We start from the raw sequence: 16,626 nt of genomic DNA, 5'->3' as shown, positions 1-16,626 counted from the left end.
GCAATATTCAGTTTGTTACAAAACCACGCCGCGAAAACAAACATCGCTCAGCGAAAATAGTGAGTGCGAACAACCATCAGCTCGTCGGGTTCGGAAAATTCCCTTGAGAATTTGGACAAGCATTTATCATGAAAAATTCTCTTATGAATATTCCGCAAAAGAAACAAAAAAATTTGAATTTTTTTCTCCTTTTTTCTTCAACAATGTCCATCCCATGAGATTTTATTACCAATGATACGAGTTTCATTTAGCATTATAAATAAATCTCAGGATTCCGTAGATTAAGATAACTCGAATGAAATGATGAAAAGTTTGTAAATTATTGAGAATTTATTTAGAGGGTTTAATTCGACGGAAATTCGGAAAAATTATGCTCGAAACTGGACAATATTGATTGGATTTATTATAGCTTATACAGACTTATTCATAACATTTCTATCACAATAATATATGAATATAAATAAAGCAAACTAACATCTGAGTTATGGAGAAGCAGTGACTTTGGTGATTCGTCTGATTTTATTTTTCTCGAGCCAAAGATTGATTATAGCAGGATTTCTGTCAATCCATTCCATATTACTGGCAGATTCCTCGAGTGCAAGCTTTCGAGAATTAGCACCTGCACCAGCGTCTGGATATTTATTAAAAAATTCTTTAGCTTCGTCGAATCTGGTGCGATCTTTGAAAGATGAGACAATCTTGCCAACGAGAGAGCCCATCGCGGCGTCATTGAGAGTGTATTTCTTGACAAGTGAATCCCAATTATTTCTGCATCATTGGAAATATCGAAAAATTCGTTAATCAGTATTTCTCATGTGTTATGAAAAAAAAAAGTAAAATCCTGGGAGAGAGAAAAACTGCTTGAAATAACCTCAAAAAGTTCCAGATTATTGTGAGTCCCGCTTGATTTGAAGCCACTTTACCAATGGCCTCGAAAAAGTTTTGTCTTCTCACGAGATTTTCATCGGAGACTCTTTCTAGATACCTGAACAATAATAATGGATCGTCAAGTTGTGAAAGAGTATGATCAACCCGTGGACACGACACTGGTGCAAATTTGCACTCACTCAAAATCCAAGTGTCCAGAACTTCCAATTCCTTTCTTCAATTGGCCATTTTTCTGCAATAAAACTCGATTTTCCATTTTTTCAAATGATTGTAATCGATTACTAAGGAATTGTAACCCCTAAAAAGTCCCATGTACAATTCATTTCATACATTGATGGATGAAATAAAAAGTTTTGAAAAGTCCAAGTGCAGATTTGCACCAGTGCGGTGGCTAAAAGAAAATATTTCGCATGCTGGTGAATAACTCGTTTTACGATTAATCGATAAAAATATTGTTTCTGAGTGAGAATTTCGATGCAATTTTTTACTTCAGAATAATATTAGGATCTCTGACATCAGCCAACCCAATGAGCAATCTTTCTTTTTCTTGCGGATCATTTTCTCGAAGAAAAATTCTCCACATTTTCTCATACGATTCGAGGTGATCTGGGCCAAGGCGTACAAGACCTGCGAGGAGATTATCGTTAAGTTAAACCAAATGGAAGAAGCTTGATTTCTCAGGCTCTACTGTGAGTTCGATTAAAGCTCGTGAAAATAACCGAATGAATAAACAATGGATCTTAGATCGGCCGGTGGCCGTTCGGTGCCGTTGCTCTGTATGAAAACTTTCAACATTTTCTCGCCGTTTTGGAGGCAATGTTTGTGACCGATGCTGCACGCGACGCGTAGCGCGACTATTCGTAATTCTCTGTGAAAATAATGCTCGACATTGATTAAGTTGGTACGATAACGTATTATTTTTCAGCTGCGCATTAAGCCACGTTATCACCTGGTATTAAAATCCTCATTTTCATAACTGGTCCAGCCTACGTCGCGATAAACTTTCCCAACCAAGTGTCGGGCATAACACTGGAAAAAAATAATAATAATAAAAAAAACAATCAAACAAATCGGCTCGGAAGAAGATAAACAAAATACGAAAATAAAGAGGAAAAAAATGAAACGTTACCCGAAATCGGCGATGAACTCGCGTCCCCCCTAAAAGCCTGTCAACCCGCAAAAGCCAACTGGCTGCAACGACCCAAGGCTGAAACACTGTTTCGTTCCTCAAATATTTCGTTAGATTCAAAGCCGAGTCATAAGCTAGATTCCCGGAGTCTGCGAGGATGAAAGAGTCGTGGAGAAGATCAGCTCTGTCCGAAGGGCTCAGAATCTACAACGAATAATTGACGCTGACAATCTTATTCGTCGCAGAGTCTGGAGAAAATGAGTTCGAGACAAAGAAAAATAAAAAATTGCTTATGAGAAGTCGAAAAAAGTGAATCACGTTCAAGTCCTCGGACAAAAGCTTCCCAAAGGAGGACCAAAGATCTTCGCTGTAATTCACTATGTAGTAGCCGATTGATTCATGATTGAGCTTTATCCAATCGACCGGATTTCTGAGTGAAAGTTCCGCTGCGAATAAAGAAAAATGCAATTTCAATGGCGTTGAAACGTTTTTACTGCGCTCTTTTGTCATTCGAACTAAAGCAGAAGTGAAAAAGGAAGAAACGAAAAAGGGAGAAGAAAGATAAGCAAAGACGAGGAGTACCGCAAGAAGCATTGCCCAAGAACCACGCGAGCTGCGCACCGTCATGCATCCGACTGGTGACGTATCTGATGGGCAAGTCCCAAGTCGAATTTCCCGTCGATTCGCCACGAGCGACGAACCTCTTTTGAAATAATTTGTAATTCGTTTGAGAATAACGGTGAATAGAGAGGACTGGAAAGCCGGGCAATTCTGTCCAACGTTTCATGAAATCCACGAGATTGACTTTGCTGTCAAAGTGCTTCTGAAGGATCTCAAGAAGATGAAATGTCGCGGCGTTTCCAAATTTGTACTTCAAGAGGTATTCTCTAATGCCACTGACGAATCTCTCATTCCCCATGACATCTTCCAACATCTTTAAAACTGCCGCACCCTAATTTTGTCGTTAAAGTATGTTCGCATGATTCTACAGATTATATTTTGTCGATCTCGAGGTTCCCTTAAAGTAGTTCGGCCGTCCGATAAAGTACGGTGAACTTTTTTTGCGGTAAATGATAGTTTAAGAGTATGGATCAGTCGACTAACCTCACTTGAAATTTTCGAAATCGAAATTCTTTGACACAGTTTGACTGATTGAAAAAAGGCTCTGTCAGCCTACGCAGGACGATGGCAAAAATCGACTGACAGAGCCTTTTGTTAATCGGTCAAACTGTGTCAAAGAATTTCGATTTCGAAATTTGCAGCTATCTCTCTCGCACTCACGGTTGCGATATACCAACTGATCCATCCTCTTAAGGTCCTCTGATAACGATAAGCACAGTTCCGGGGCCTCTTACGCGGCAAAATTTTCAGTTATTTCCTTTACAATTTTGAGTTTTTAACACGGTACCTTATGAGAGAACTCGGACAATAATATTAATTGTAAAAAAGTTGCACGGTGCTCGAGCTTCGGAAAGGTTTACATCGTGAAGAAAATTCATCACAGATTTCGTTTCTTTAAAAAAACATTACCTTACGGGGCTTTTAAGAAAGAAAACATGAGAAAACTTTAGTTAGCCATTACGTTGGACTGCTGGTAACAGCTGAATGAACTTGGAGCAGATTCGGGATAAATCGCGGGAATTTCATCAAATTTATTGTTGAGACTGACTCGCGTACTTTCATTCGTCTACTAACTTCGTTTTTTTAAATGAATCAATCATGCCTTTTTCTCGATGCCCTTATACATCGATGTAAACTTTTTTTTCACACGATAAAAATAATGTTCCCTAGGTCGTGTGCATTTCAAGTGTCACCCCGATATCGACTCAATCATTAACTATTTTATTACATTTTTATGATAAAAATATTCTCAATGCGTGCTTATTAATTTTATTAATAATTTAGACTTTAAATTAATCAAGATAAAGTAGTTGCGAACTTGACTAGTCATAGAAGGGCCGAACTACTTTACACCGAATATACGGAAACATTGAAATGTCAGACCTTTTGGTACGAAATGTGATCGAACATCTGTCCGATCTCGTCAGCATTCTCGGTGCACCGAACGATCGGGTGAGCTGTAACTTTGGAATCTGAACGCATCGTCAGATATTTCGTTTCCAGAGGAAAACTGTCCATCTGCTGCCATTCTGGGAAGATGGAATGGACAGCGACGTGTTCCATGTACGTGGCAAAACCTTCGTTGAGCCAGAGGTCGTTCCACCAAACGAGGGTGACCAAATTACCGAACCACATGTGAGCCAATTCATGGGCAATCGTGAGAGCGACGCTTTTGGTATTGCCGACCGAGCTGTGTTGATCGCATTGAAGAATTTCGGTCTCGCGAAAGGTCACGAGGCCCCAATTCTCCATGGCACCAGCCGCGAAGTCGGGAACCCCGACAAGATCTACGAAATCATGGGGCGGTGCGAGAGAAAAGCGAGAATGAAAAAAAACAAATGTCCTCGTAGAAAAAAAACATTCAAGATCTTACCGATCTTCGGTAAGGGATAATCGATCTGAAAAAAATTCATGTAAAAAGTCAACGCCCTCATGGCAACGCTGAGAGCGAAACGGAGCTTCGGTTTATTCGAGACCGAGCTGCAAACTGAGATCGGGATGGTTGTACCGGTGAGACTGTTGACGATCGAAGTCGTACAAGTAAAATCACTCACAAGAAAAGCCACTAAGTAAGTCGACATTGGTAAACTCGTGGCGAAACAGGTTATCGTAAAATTGTTGTTGTTCTTTGGCTTTGCGACGCTCTGTTCGAAGTAACACTCAATCAAGTCGTGCACCAAGGAATATCAAATAGTTTCAACTCACCAGAGAAGGCATGTTCGACATGGCGTGATAGCCTTTCGAAGACGAGTGGATTATTTTCACTTGAAATATGGCTTTGAATCCGGGCTCGTCGAAACAGGGAAAAGCTTTTCTTGCATAGGTCGGTTCGAACTGGGTGACTGCAAGCTTTCTGGCGAATCGAAAGCAGATTCAGCGATCGCTCGAATTCCCGAAAACGATGAAAACTCTATTCTATTTTTACAGATTTTCTGCCAATCGTTCTTCGATAATGACAAATTATACGAAGATGTTTCGCGTTTAAAGGAAAAACTTGGGCAATGGAGATGGAGGAAATCGAGTCGGAGAGCGAGCGTAAAATTGTTGTTTTACCTTCTCGTCGCATTGCCGTTCGAATATTTGTACGTGCTCAGATAAAATCCGTTGATTTGGTTGTCCATTGTGCCACTGAAGTTCATTCTCATCGTATAAATTCCAGGTTTAACGATAGTCCTAAAGTTCAAAATTATCATCTCAAGCTCTGGGAGTGGATGAACGGATTCGAGCGTGTAAGAACGACTCGAATCGGGTTTTTCTCCGGGAGCGAAGCTCGTCGATTCGATGTTGAGATCTTTCGCATGCAAGGCCACATATTTTCGTGCCTGAAAGGAGAGTGCTTAAGTCACTTGTTCAAAAATACTCTTCAATGCTGCCCATTGAAGCGAAGCGCATAAAACGAACAAGGAGTCTCATTGATCTTGATTTATTTTTTCTTCCACAGCCACTCAATTCGTTTGGCTAAACTCGCCGTTTTATTTACTTCGAGAAATTCGCAGGTTATTTGAATCGCCCCTCGAAATGTATTCCGTTGCAAATCCGGACATACGGCGATCACGTATTTCCTGGGCAAAACATTTTTCGACAAACGACTACCAGGCTCGGGTGGAGTATCGTTACGAGTTATCGGATCGGAGAGTTCATTGAGCCTCTTGAAAACAGCATGATCGAGGCTGTCGATCGAAACAGTCCATAGGAGCAATACGAAGATGTACCGCATCAATAGCTCAACAAAGTGTCGCCAATTTGATGAAGCAACTTTCATTTAACATCGCTTTTTTCTATCATCGTGAAAAATTGCTTATTTTTCTTTAGGTTATCAGCGACTTTATCATATTTTTACGTTTCCATTTACTATTTATTGTCGCCTGAATTCACGCTGCTTCGCGATGCTGATGATGACACTGCAGCAACAACCGACACATTTCCAAATAACGCCACATCCAAAAATATTATGATTATCTTATGGAATAGAAATTCTTTTTATTTTGACATCTAACATATATGCTCGGCTCGGCGGCAACTTTTAATGACGCGTGGCAACAATTCGGTCGTAGCAACGAATTAACAAAACCATGACAACGAATAGAGGCTTCACACGACGACGTCGACGTATCGAAATGTCTTTTAAAGATGTGTATGTGTACATACAAGCACGAGAGCTGCTTTTAGATAGCTCTCCAATTTTTTATGTCTTAAAATCCAAGATTTATTTTCTATGCATGTGAAATTTCAAGAGCCTTTATATCGACGCTGTTCGATTAAAATGTTAACAGTCGAAAAGTAGGGAAATTCACGTGTCGCTTATCGCCCGGATCGCCCCAATGACTTACTGCTGGCCCCTTCAACCATCTTCGACTAAAAATTTCATATATTTCAAAATTAGATATGTCAAAGATTAAAACCATTATTTTTATGAATTGAATTGAATCTGAATTGGAAATATTGAGATCAAGACGACGAATGGTTACGGAATCTTGAAATTTTGTAGGCCCATACGTCACTTGTCACATATAGCGCAATCATATTGTCAATGGAAGTGACAGCTGCACTTTTTACGATTATATATGGTGATCTCTGATCTAATCTGTCTATACTTAGTACGTTCGACGTTGTCAAACGTTGCCTATTCACAACGTACTGTCGAATCATGTGAAAAACTCGGAATGAAATATTTTCTGTGATGAACTAAACATTATTTACGATTTGAAAATGAAGACAACACTTTTCTACTAATATTGTGCTATAATATGAACGACCGGGGTAATTCCTTTGAAAAAATATGGAAAGCCTGTCAACTGACCGGTACGATACGCGCAGGTGTGCAAACGTACATCCTTAAGCAGGAAGTTGAGGCTGTACAGCCATTTTTTTTTTCCAAAAGTTATGACCTGTATCTTTCAAAAGTTAGGCCAGTTTACAGTTTGGCAATGTTGCATATACTTTAAAGAAAAGTTGGGGAAAAAAAGACGAAAAACTGGTGAAAGCTCAGTCGAAAACACGAACAGTGACGATCCTAGCCTCAAAAAACTGCACGGGAAACAGATTATTATTAATATAATCTCAGCAAATCTCCTAATAAATCTGAAAAAAATTGACATTATTCGGCAAGCCTCGTTCATGTTGCCCAAAAAATTTCATATTTTTAGCATCATTTTTAACGGAGACACTGAATGTGTCTTGACTTCCATAAGATTACATGTTATTTGGGCCAAATTGTTATTGATTTTTCTCAGCAACGACGCTCCTAATTATCTGAAAATTTAACTGATTTTTTTTTACACTTCACTTTATAAGATGCACTCGGTTTAAAAGCGATGACGTCATTTTCATTCTAATGCCTCAACTTCCTTAAGGAAGGGGTTTCCATATGCAGATGATTTCTCGAAAATCAATCATTTTCAGAATAGTTAAAAATTTGTTTTACTCAGCAATTTCATTTTCAACTTTTTTTCACGTTTACTAACAACGTTAAGCTTCCAGCAGAATATCTCACACCTTCATATACATGAATATAAATAATTGAATCTGTATAAACTAGAAATACAAAAGAAATAGTTAACGACCAATTGCACAGAGTAAGAATGAAATATGTGAAGGAAAACTGAAAAAAAAAATAATTACCGAGCACCGAAATAGCATCGATATGATGATCTACAAAATCTCATTGATTAAATCGCCTTCGTCGTTTCTCTGAAGCCCTTTACAATGCTGCCAATCGTCTCGTATGAATTTAAAATCGAGACAGAGTGAGAGAGAGAGAGAGAGGCGGAGACGGAAGAAGAAAGAAGATAAACACGAATGTGTGGTGGGGGTGAGTGGGGCAGTGGAGATAGTAACGTAGGGCAGTAGACATCACGAATGTTCCAGTCACTGTGGAAACGTTCGTTGACTCGTTCGACGGTCTCAAAATTCTTCGTAAGTTTGTCATCGATAATTTAATGAAATTTTTCCAATTAGTAGATTCGGGTGTGAAAAAGTCGGTTTTCACTCTACTCAAAATGATGTAAAAATTGATAAGAGTTTATAAATCCATGAGATTGTAAATCGGTTTGAATGATGGGTGAGTCGGCGGTTGCACCTGGCCGGTATAATCGAAGCTGGGATTCGAAAGAGCCAATAAGCGCAACGTGACAGTGAAATGGCGTAATTTTTTAACAATTTTGTTTGTTGCTCTGGAAAGACGATATTATTGACGGATGATTTTCTATATATTTTCGATGTTACTGTACGACGCACTTGGAGGGAATAAAGGCGTTCTAGCATTGGGTTATGACGACATTCGTGAGTCTGAAGAATAACTCGAGTATGAGGGCGACGAGCCTAATTTTCAATGGAAGTAGTCGTGGGCCGAAGGATTTTGAGATAAAGTGGATCACGAGTCGCGTGGACGCACTTGTTAATGAGGTTAATAATTTTTCATTTTTTATATAGGGACAATGCCGCAATACAAGTTGACCTACTTCGATGTTATGGGCCTCGGAGAGCCCATAAGACTACTTCTCAGTTACGGTGGGCACGAATTCGAGGATATGCGAGTCGCGCGGGAGGCCTGGCCTGCTATGAAAAAATGTATGGACGATGACAACACTTTTGAAGCAATTTTCTTCCGACTGCTTTTTGACTTTTTTACGAAATTCTCTTTTTTAAAAAAATCACCGCGCTGCTTTCTCGTGATAATAAATGCCAAAAAATAACTCGTGTTTCAAGGTAGTTCATGCACGAAGTTTATGAAAACAACGAAATATATAACGAAGGTTTGGGAAAATATTCAAGACGATTGTCTTGCTAGTAATTATAAGTAGTCGAAATTGCGTTAAGGAGTGCCGTGTTAAGAACACAAAAAATTCAAAAAGTTCAGAATTTTATAAAATTTTTTGACCATATTCTTTAGTACTACCAAATTCGACAATACATATTTTTCTTCTACACCGTTATCGAGCTATTGAACTCGAAAGATCACGTGTATAAGCATAGCGTTTCAATATATATAAGTATACAATCCGGGCATAAGAACTTTGCTTTAAGGAAGTTGAGGCATTAGAATGAAAATGATGTCATCGCTTTTAAACCGAGTGCATCTTATAAAGTGAAGTGTAAAAAAAAATCAGTTAAATTTTCAGACAGTTTAGGAGCGTCGTTGCTGAGAAAAATCAATAACAATTTGAGCCAAATAACATGTAATCTTATGGAAGTCAAGACACATTCAGTGATATCTCCGTTAAAAATGATGCTAAAAATATGAAATTTTTTGGGCAACATGAGCAAGGCTTGCCGAATAATGTCAATTTTTTTCAGATTTATTAGGAGATTTGCTGAGATTATATTAATAATAATAATCTGTTTCCCGTGCAGTTTTTTGAGGCTAGGATCGTCACTGTTCGTGTTTTCGACTGAGTTTTCACCAGTTTTTCGTCTTTTTTTCCCCAACTTTTCTTTAAAGTGTATGCAACATTGCCAAACTGTAAACTGGCCTAACTTTTGAAAGGTACAGGTCATAACTTTTGGGTAAAAAAAATGACTGTACAGCCTCAACTTCCTTAATGCGCTTCATTACTCGATAACCATATAGAAGAAAATTTCGAAAAAAATTGAGCTTTTGCACGTTATGTTGAAGAACATTATCACCAAGTTTTATCAATTTCTTAACATATTCGTTAAGAGGTCTCGAAACTCCTTAAGGAGGGTGGATCGCGACGATACAATGTTGCCATGCTAAACCATGTTAAAAATATGAAGAATTTCATAAAATTTGGTAAATGTATTATTTCAAAATATATAAGACAATATAAATTTTTTTAGATTTTTCTACCACATAGCTCTCGAGTAAGTGAACCCGAAAGTTCACGCGTATAAGCATAGAGTTTACGTATATACAGTTATACATCTCGTGCACAAGAAGTTCGATTCAATGCTCAATTATGCGATAACCATGTGGTAAAAAAATTTGAAAAAATGGTATTTGTATTCTTGATGCCAAAGAATGTTATGACCAAATTTTATAAAATTCTGATTATTTTGATTTCGTGTGATCCACCCTCCTTAAAGATTGAAAGAAATTGGTAAAATGAGCACTCGTCACCTCACATTTGCTTATTTCGGCATTTAGTTTCTCATTGGCTTGGCCCACTCCTGTCACAGCCAGTTTTCATCAACACTTTTTCTTCATCCTTTTCCCTTTGCGCCCTCTAAAGCGATTTTTAGCATAAAAAACTATAGTATTTTAGCCAGGGACGAATGAAATGTTGGTTTCAATCAGTGATGGATCCCGGTTCCATTAATGGCTTGCTATTTAATTCGCTAAGTAATCAAATGGAAAAACTTATTTAAAATTTTGAATAAATGACTCTGACATTAATTTAGAGCGATAATATCTTTAATTAGGAAGTAAAAATCGACCCGATTTAGACACCCATAAAATACGATCCTATGCGGGCATGATCTACCTTAAAAAACCTTTTCGGCTATAAAAATGATCGTCAAGTATTTCAAAACACAATTGAGTGTAAGCAAAGTACTTTAGCCTCCCTCCAAACTCGCAGTGAAATTGAAAGATCGTTGTCGAGCAGCCACCATTTTTCGGTGGTGTGTATATTTCCGGTACTTCTATATTTGTCGAAATAAATTGCAGTTTTTTATGACAGCGCACTCTTGTTTATATGGAATTGTGATGATTTTCGACCTCTATCCGGTTTTTATTTAAATCTGAATTTTATTATTTTCTTCACGCAGTGACACCGTTCGGCCAACTGCCTTTATTACAAATTGATGGAGAAACATACGGCCAGACGTTGCCGATTTGTCGTTATCTCGCCAAGCAGTTGAATCTCATTGGAAAAACTGACGTCGATGCCCTGAGAATCGATGCGATCGCGAATGCTCTTCACGACATGAGAAAACGTACGCTGACGAGGCGTCTTTTTTACATTGTTTTTCACGAAAAAAATAACGAGAAAATCTTTTTTTTTTTCGTTTTCAGTTTCTTTTTGAAATTTGAATTTCTATCCAATTGTTGTGTTTGCAGAGGTTGCACTCTTCTACAGAGAACCGGATCCACTCGTCAGTGCAAAAATAAAGGTAGAAACTGTTGGCAAAATCGTCCCATTTTTCCTAGACAAGTTTGAGGAGCTGGCGAAAAAAAATGGTGGATATTTACACGGCGGCGAGGTAAAACCGACTCTTTTTTTTCACAGCAATACCAATTAACGACATTTTTTATTCATTATTCAATTGATCGAATCACGTACTTTTAAGTTTGCTCAAATGTCTCGCGTTTAAATAAAACAAAAAATCCTTTCTCTATTCGCAGTTGAGCTATGCCGACATCTTTTTTGTTGGTATCCACGACTCGGTAGTCAACGCCTGTGGTCCCGAAATAATGAGCGGCAGACCGAGTCTTCAAGCGCTCAGAGAAAGAGTCGTCGCTCTTCCAAATGTCAAGGCATGGATCGACAAAAGACCGAAGAACGATTTCTGATCGCCGGGCTCTTGAATTTTTAATCATTTTCAATATTCCTGTCGAATCATTGGTGTTCCTTTGACGAACAAAAAAATGCTTAGTTAGCGTAGAGGAACACTTCTCGATCTTATTCCAGCAGTTATTGCACCGAACAATCGAAAAAATCCGCACTGGGCGGTGCGTATATTGAGTAAACTTGGCTCAAAAGTCCACTCGGACTGGTCAGATCTTTATAAAATTTGAGTACGATACTTCTAAATATGCATACTTTCGAAAAATTCAATAAAAAATGGATTTTTTGAAAATCCCAATTAGCGTAAACCCCGCAAGCTTCCCTAGTCTCTTTTCCAACAATTTTGTTGCCTCTGTACCAGTGTGGAGGAGAGGAAGAGGCCTGCAGGCAATCTCCACGCGCGGCTGGAGCACGCTTGACGATCATCGATTGAAATGATGATTAGCACTCCAGAAGAATAATTTCACACGAAAAAATAAGCATGGAAAGACTCTTCGTCCCATTAACTTGATTTTATTAAAAGACAAAAATTCTCGTGACAATAAAACAATTAATTTAATGCGGAAAAACAAACTGAAAGATTTTCCAATTTACGCGCCCGTTGGCTGTCCGGTGATGCGAGTTTCAACGCCGTCTCGCGTAAATTTCAACCACGAAGTCGACCGACTGGCTCCGCTGGCTGGTGAACCGAACCGTCGCTCTTTTCAGTCCAGGGCCGCCGTTGACGAGGACGGCTCTGCCACCGTTCGAGGCGCGATCGTGCGCTCTCATGAAAGTAATTACGTTGTTTCCCGTCACATTGAAGACTTGTTGGTAAGTTACGACCTGGTTGTACACGTTCCTCTTGTAAACGTTATGTCGCGAGTACAAATAATCCCCTGGAACGTGAGCTCCAGCTGTCATATCTTGGGAATAGTTTGAAGCAGGCGCGTAAAAAACGAAGCCCTTGTTGACATAGTTCTTCGGCAGGGCGTCGGTGGCGACGAGCGCCGCGACCGCGACCAAAACCGCAAAAGTACAGACGACACTGGCTCCTCTCATTTTCGAAATATTGCGTTCCGCTTATTCGCGCTCGTGATCAACGTTCGACTGTGCATCCGGAGGCCCGAGTCTTCCGTAATAAAGCCGCTCTTATCTCTTTCTTCGAAAACTTATTTCTTACCTCACCGCCACTTCCCAGAAACGTTGCGATCATGCGCGTCGAGTGTGTGCGTTTCGTGTGCGGTTATCTTTTATAAAGGAATCAGACGTGCTCGTCTACGAGTCGTGCGAACCTTATTTTTTTCGTGATAACGTTCCATCACTATTTTTCCCTCGTCTCAAGTTGCGTCATACGATTTTTGTAGGATCGCGGACGACTCCGAATTGATTCCGAATGATAAGTGACACGTGGGACCACGGAGAGAAAACTTTGGGCTTATATTTTGGCCTCCAAAGGCCCGGAATCACTGATTTTTCTTGAAGAATAGAAAAGCTTCGTTTTTTTAAATTTTTTTTCGAATAGAAACGCCTTTTCGGCTTAATTTTCAAATTTTCACATGAGTTTGTTAGAGCGCTCAAGTTTAAAAAAAAAAAATACAATTATTTGGAACGACCAACAAAGTAGGCGCCGTTAAACAAACCTAAAAAATGTTGAGAAAGTGCAAAATTGAACATTTCGGAGCGTTTTTACCGAAAAGCTCGATTTTTCGACTCTTCCTTCCACATATTTAATCCCAATTAAGTTTACTCCGCGCTTAGCCAATATTTCGAGTTTTCCTTTGGTCACGGCCCCGGCACGATTTCACATTACTCGCGCACCTTTCCTTCCTCTCTTCTCCACTTTATTCCTATCAAAATTGTACAAAAACAAAGAAACAATGGAGCCCACCTCGGTATATTTTATAATCATAAAATAATAAACATTATAAAAACTGTACGAATTGCCCCTATGGGTTCCAGGGGCACGATAAAATAATCAATGAATGAAAAAAATAAAAAATAAAATAAAATAAAATCGATACACGAGAAGATTGTTTATCGTTTGAAGCTCGATTTTGACCTCTCGGACAGCGAGATGGGGAAAATGGGAAGGTTTCACGCGCTCCAGCAGGCAAAATCCGCGGGTCAGTGAAGGAAGTAGATTTTTTCAAAATTCTTAAGGAGGCTGGCTGCATTCGTCAAAATTATAAGAAATTTATCAAATTTCGTGATAATGTTCTTCAACCTCAAGTGCGAAGACACAATTTTTTTCAAAATTTTCTTCTCCTTAGTTATCGAGTAATTACGCATTAAGCAGATTTCTTATGCCCGGAATGTATGCCTATGAAACGCTGTGCTTTTGTACGCGTGAACTTTAGTGATCAATTATTCGATAACTGTAGAGTAGAAAAATCTTAAAAAATTAGTATTGTCAAATTTGGCAGTAAATGTTCACCAAATTTTATTAAATTCTTATAATTTTGAAATTTTTAATGCATTTAACACGGTTTAGCATGGCAACATTGTATCGTCGCTAGCCACCCTCCTTAAGATGATGGATCAGTCGGTAATCACAACCGTGAGTGCGAGAGAGATAGCTGCAAATTTTGAAAATTAAATTTTTCCACATAGTTCGTCTGATCGAAAAAATAAAAATGTCATCGGATTTTTGCGATCGTGCTGCGTACGATGACATTTTTATTATTTTAATCGGACGAACGATGTCAAAGAGTTTCAATTTCAAAAATTCGAGGTGTGATTACCGACTGATCCATCATCTTAAGATGGTCGTTCGTCCGATTAAAATAATAAAAATGTCATCGTACGCAGCACGATCGCAAAAATCCGATGACATTTTTATTTTTTCGATCAGACGAACGATGTGGAAAAATTTCCTTTTCAAAATTTGCAGCTATCTCTCTCGCACTCATCACGGTTGTGATTACCGACTGATCCATCATCTTAAGGTGATGGAGCAATCGCTATCTCGCCACCGTGAGTGCGAGAGAGATAGCTGCAATTTTCGCAATTGAATATGTTCGACACGGTTCGATCAATAAAAAGAAGCCCCTGTCAGCGTATTTTTGCCATCTTTTCGCGTCCGCTGACAGAGCCTTTTTTTGATTAGTCAAACGACAGCGGAGAATTTTCATTTCGAAAATTCGAGGTGAGGTTAGTCGACTGACCTCACTTGGAATTTTTGAAATTGAAATTCTCCGCTGTCGTTTGACTAATCAAAAAAAGGCTCTGTCAGCGGACGCAGAACGATGGCAAAAATCGACTGACGGAGCCTCTTTTTAATCCGTCAAACTGTGTCAAAGAATTTCGATTTCGAAATTTGCAGCCATCTCTCTCGCACTCACGGTTGCGATATACCGACTGATCCATCGAGTGCAAGAGAGATAACTGCAAAATGGTAACAGGCTTTTACTCGGACGTGCTTGATTTTTTGAGAAAAATAATAGTTACACCTTGTTCTCTAATAAAATGAGAATAGCGCGTAACTCATATTTTCTTTCAAATATCAAGCTACTAGGAATAAAACGTGCAGCAGGATTTTTACCGACTGAACAACTGGTAGATCACGTTAAGGAGGTTTACTCGCCTCGAGAGACTCAAGTTTCCCCAAAATTGCTCGAGCTCGAGGAAAGAAGGATAAAACTTGAGCAAATTCAAATTTTTTGCTTCGTGCTTTTTCATCGAATGTCAATAACGCGCGAGATTGTGACACTTGGTCGCGTCGTTCAAATAAAATCTTGACAAATAAACAGGATCGAGGAATTAATTTGATGTTGAGATAAACGGAGAACGAGTCATGCGTGAGGTTTTTTATTAAAACGTCGGTAAATTATTTTCAGGCGCTAATTTGGAATGGCAACGATCGAAGAATACGCAGGAAAAAGGTGAAGGAAAAGGTGACTTGGAACGCGCCGTTTCAATTTATTCGGTTTCGTAAAAAAACGTCGTCCCACGCTTGAAAGTTTCTGTGACAAATAGCTTACGAATTTAGTGGAAAATTTGGCAAGAGAATGGTCAAAAATTCGCACTTTTCGATGGACTTCCGGTGCGAGGGTTCGAAGTTAAAATCATATTGAAAATTGTTTTTTTTTTTTTTTTTTTTTTTAATGGAAAAAAATTAAGCGCAGCAGGGACGATGGAGAGGGATTGGAAAAGAAAAATGGAAAAAATACATTTTTCGTGTAAATATATATTTTCAGCAAATCATGAAAAACAGCATAAAAATAGACTGATGACAAAAATCGATAAATTCAATGCGATAAGATTTGATTTTTCAAGCACCTTGAGCGTCGCTGATACGACGCTCAAGGTCTGGCGTAAATTTCGATGTCGTAATCGATGCCGTGACCTCTTTGGCTCTTAAGGCGTAGCTTGGCACTGCTGAATCCTGGACCGCCGCCGAGGAGACTCGCCCGCGCGCCGTTTCCATCGGTCGCTCTGTCGGTCGCCTTGACTTGTGTTATTCTCTCGTATTTACTGACGTTGTAAACTTGCTCGTGGGTTACTATTCGGAACCAGGAGGAATCCTTAACGATATGCTCTTTGTAGACGCAACGATCACCGAGCACACGCCCTCCGACGATGAGAGCATGAGACTTGCCTGATTTGCTAGTCGCGTTCGAACTGCTGGAACTACTGCTGTAGCTATAACCTCCGGCGCACTCCGTTAGAACAACGACGAAGATCGAAAAGACGAAAAAATATGCCGCTATTCCCGCCCTCATTTTCACTAATTTTCTTATTTTTTTCACGTATTTGGCGCTTCTGAATTTGATGATTGACTGATCAGGCTCCACGATTCAAGCGCATATCTTAACTGCATCCCCGCACAGGCTCTCCTTTATCTCTCGCCTTATCAGCGGAATATATTATAATTTACGTATGCACTTGCACGCAGGAACGAATATTTCGCGAATAATAAACTAACCGGTGTTTACTTTGGCGTCTGAGGGACACGTCATCTCCAGGGATGACTCTTTTGGATAAACAATCGCGTTTCGCTATATATTCGCGCCAGGTGCTGCTGCTGGGTAATCAGAG

The 16,626-nt window shown here is 39.3% G+C and overlaps 4 protein-coding genes across 5 annotated transcripts; 1 reads left to right on the top strand and 3 right to left on the bottom strand.

Annotated features, from left to right (window-relative positions):
* Positions 1-381: 381 nt before the first annotated feature.
* Positions 382-5,855, bottom strand: LOC122409669 (glutamyl aminopeptidase-like). The gene is made up of 13 exons (XM_043417398.1): positions 5,619-5,855; positions 5,192-5,460; positions 4,844-4,991; positions 4,512-4,770; positions 4,022-4,425; positions 2,600-2,969; positions 2,336-2,463; positions 2,018-2,221; positions 1,838-1,917; positions 1,608-1,756; positions 1,377-1,515; positions 872-985; positions 382-768 (listed from the first exon to the last, which is right to left on the bottom strand). Exons 1-13 carry the CDS (start codon positions 5,853-5,855, stop codon positions 483-485), a joined length of 2,787 nt encoding a protein of 928 aa, XP_043273333.1. The 3' UTR covers positions 382-482.
* A 2,119-nt stretch (positions 5,856-7,974) lies between these two features.
* Positions 7,975-11,910, top strand: LOC122409482 (glutathione S-transferase-like). 2 transcript variants are annotated; one of them, XM_043417090.1, is made up of 5 exons: positions 7,975-8,053; positions 8,570-8,707; positions 10,868-11,035; positions 11,160-11,302; positions 11,445-11,910. In XM_043417090.1, exons 2-5 carry the CDS (start codon positions 8,575-8,577, stop codon positions 11,610-11,612), a joined length of 612 nt encoding a protein of 203 aa, XP_043273025.1. In that variant the 5' UTR covers positions 7,975-8,053; positions 8,570-8,574; the 3' UTR covers positions 11,613-11,910. The 2 variants fall into 2 exon arrangements, with proteins under 2 accessions (XP_043273025.1, XP_043273024.1); XM_043417089.1 differs by lacking the exon at positions 7,975-8,053 and adding an exon at positions 8,083-8,419.
* Positions 11,911-12,104: 194 nt separating this feature from the next.
* LOC122409483 (probable salivary secreted peptide) lies at positions 12,105-12,722 on the bottom strand. Its single transcript, XM_043417091.1, has one exon. It carries the CDS (start codon positions 12,646-12,648, stop codon positions 12,232-12,234), a length of 417 nt encoding a protein of 138 aa, XP_043273026.1. The 5' UTR covers positions 12,649-12,722; the 3' UTR covers positions 12,105-12,231.
* Positions 12,723-15,759: 3,037 nt separating this feature from the next.
* On the bottom strand, positions 15,760-16,435 carry LOC122409236 (probable salivary secreted peptide). The gene has a single exon (XM_043416612.1). It carries the CDS (start codon positions 16,308-16,310, stop codon positions 15,891-15,893), a length of 420 nt encoding a protein of 139 aa, XP_043272547.1. The 5' UTR covers positions 16,311-16,435; the 3' UTR covers positions 15,760-15,890.
* Between the last annotated feature and the right edge of the window lie 191 nt (positions 16,436-16,626).

Source organism: Venturia canescens, chromosome 4 (assembly GCF_019457755.1).
Source record: "Venturia canescens isolate UGA chromosome 4, ASM1945775v1, whole genome shotgun sequence".
Lineage (NCBI taxonomy): Eukaryota > Metazoa > Arthropoda > Insecta > Hymenoptera > Ichneumonidae > Venturia > Venturia canescens.
The sequence above is the reverse complement of the archived record's forward strand: the minus strand, read 5'-3'. Positions and strand labels throughout refer to the sequence as shown.

What these genes read in the sequence shown, in the direction of transcription:
- LOC122409669 (XM_043417398.1), bottom strand. Translation starts at nt 5,855, where the DNA reads ATGCGGTACATCTTCGTATTGCTCCTATGGACTGTTTCGATCGACAGC. An exon ending in TGTCGAACATGCCTTCTCTG is followed by an intron (nt 4,771 to 4,843) that starts GTGAGTTGAAAC and finishes AGCGTCGCAAAG; the next exon opens with CCAAAGAACAACAACAATTT. An exon ending in TTTTGTCCGAGGACTTGAAC is followed by an intron (nt 2,222 to 2,335) that starts GTGATTCACTTT and finishes TATTCGTTGTAG; the next exon opens with ATTCTGAGCCCTTCGGACAG.
- LOC122409482 (XM_043417089.1), top strand. Translation starts at nt 8,335, where the DNA reads ATGATTTTCTATATATTTTCGATGTTACTGTACGACGCACTTGGAGGG. An exon ending in ATTGGGTTATGACGACATTC is followed by an intron (nt 8,420 to 8,569) that starts GTGAGTCTGAAG and finishes TTTTTTATATAG; the next exon opens with GGACAATGCCGCAATACAAG. An exon ending in GATATTTACACGGCGGCGAG is followed by an intron (nt 11,303 to 11,444) that starts GTAAAACCGACT and finishes CTCTATTCGCAG; the next exon opens with TTGAGCTATGCCGACATCTT.
- LOC122409483 (XM_043417091.1), bottom strand. Translation starts at nt 12,648, where the DNA reads ATGAGAGGAGCCAGTGTCGTCTGTACTTTTGCGGTTTTGGTCGCGGTC.
- LOC122409236 (XM_043416612.1), bottom strand. Translation starts at nt 16,310, where the DNA reads ATGAGGGCGGGAATAGCGGCATATTTTTTCGTCTTTTCGATCTTCGTC.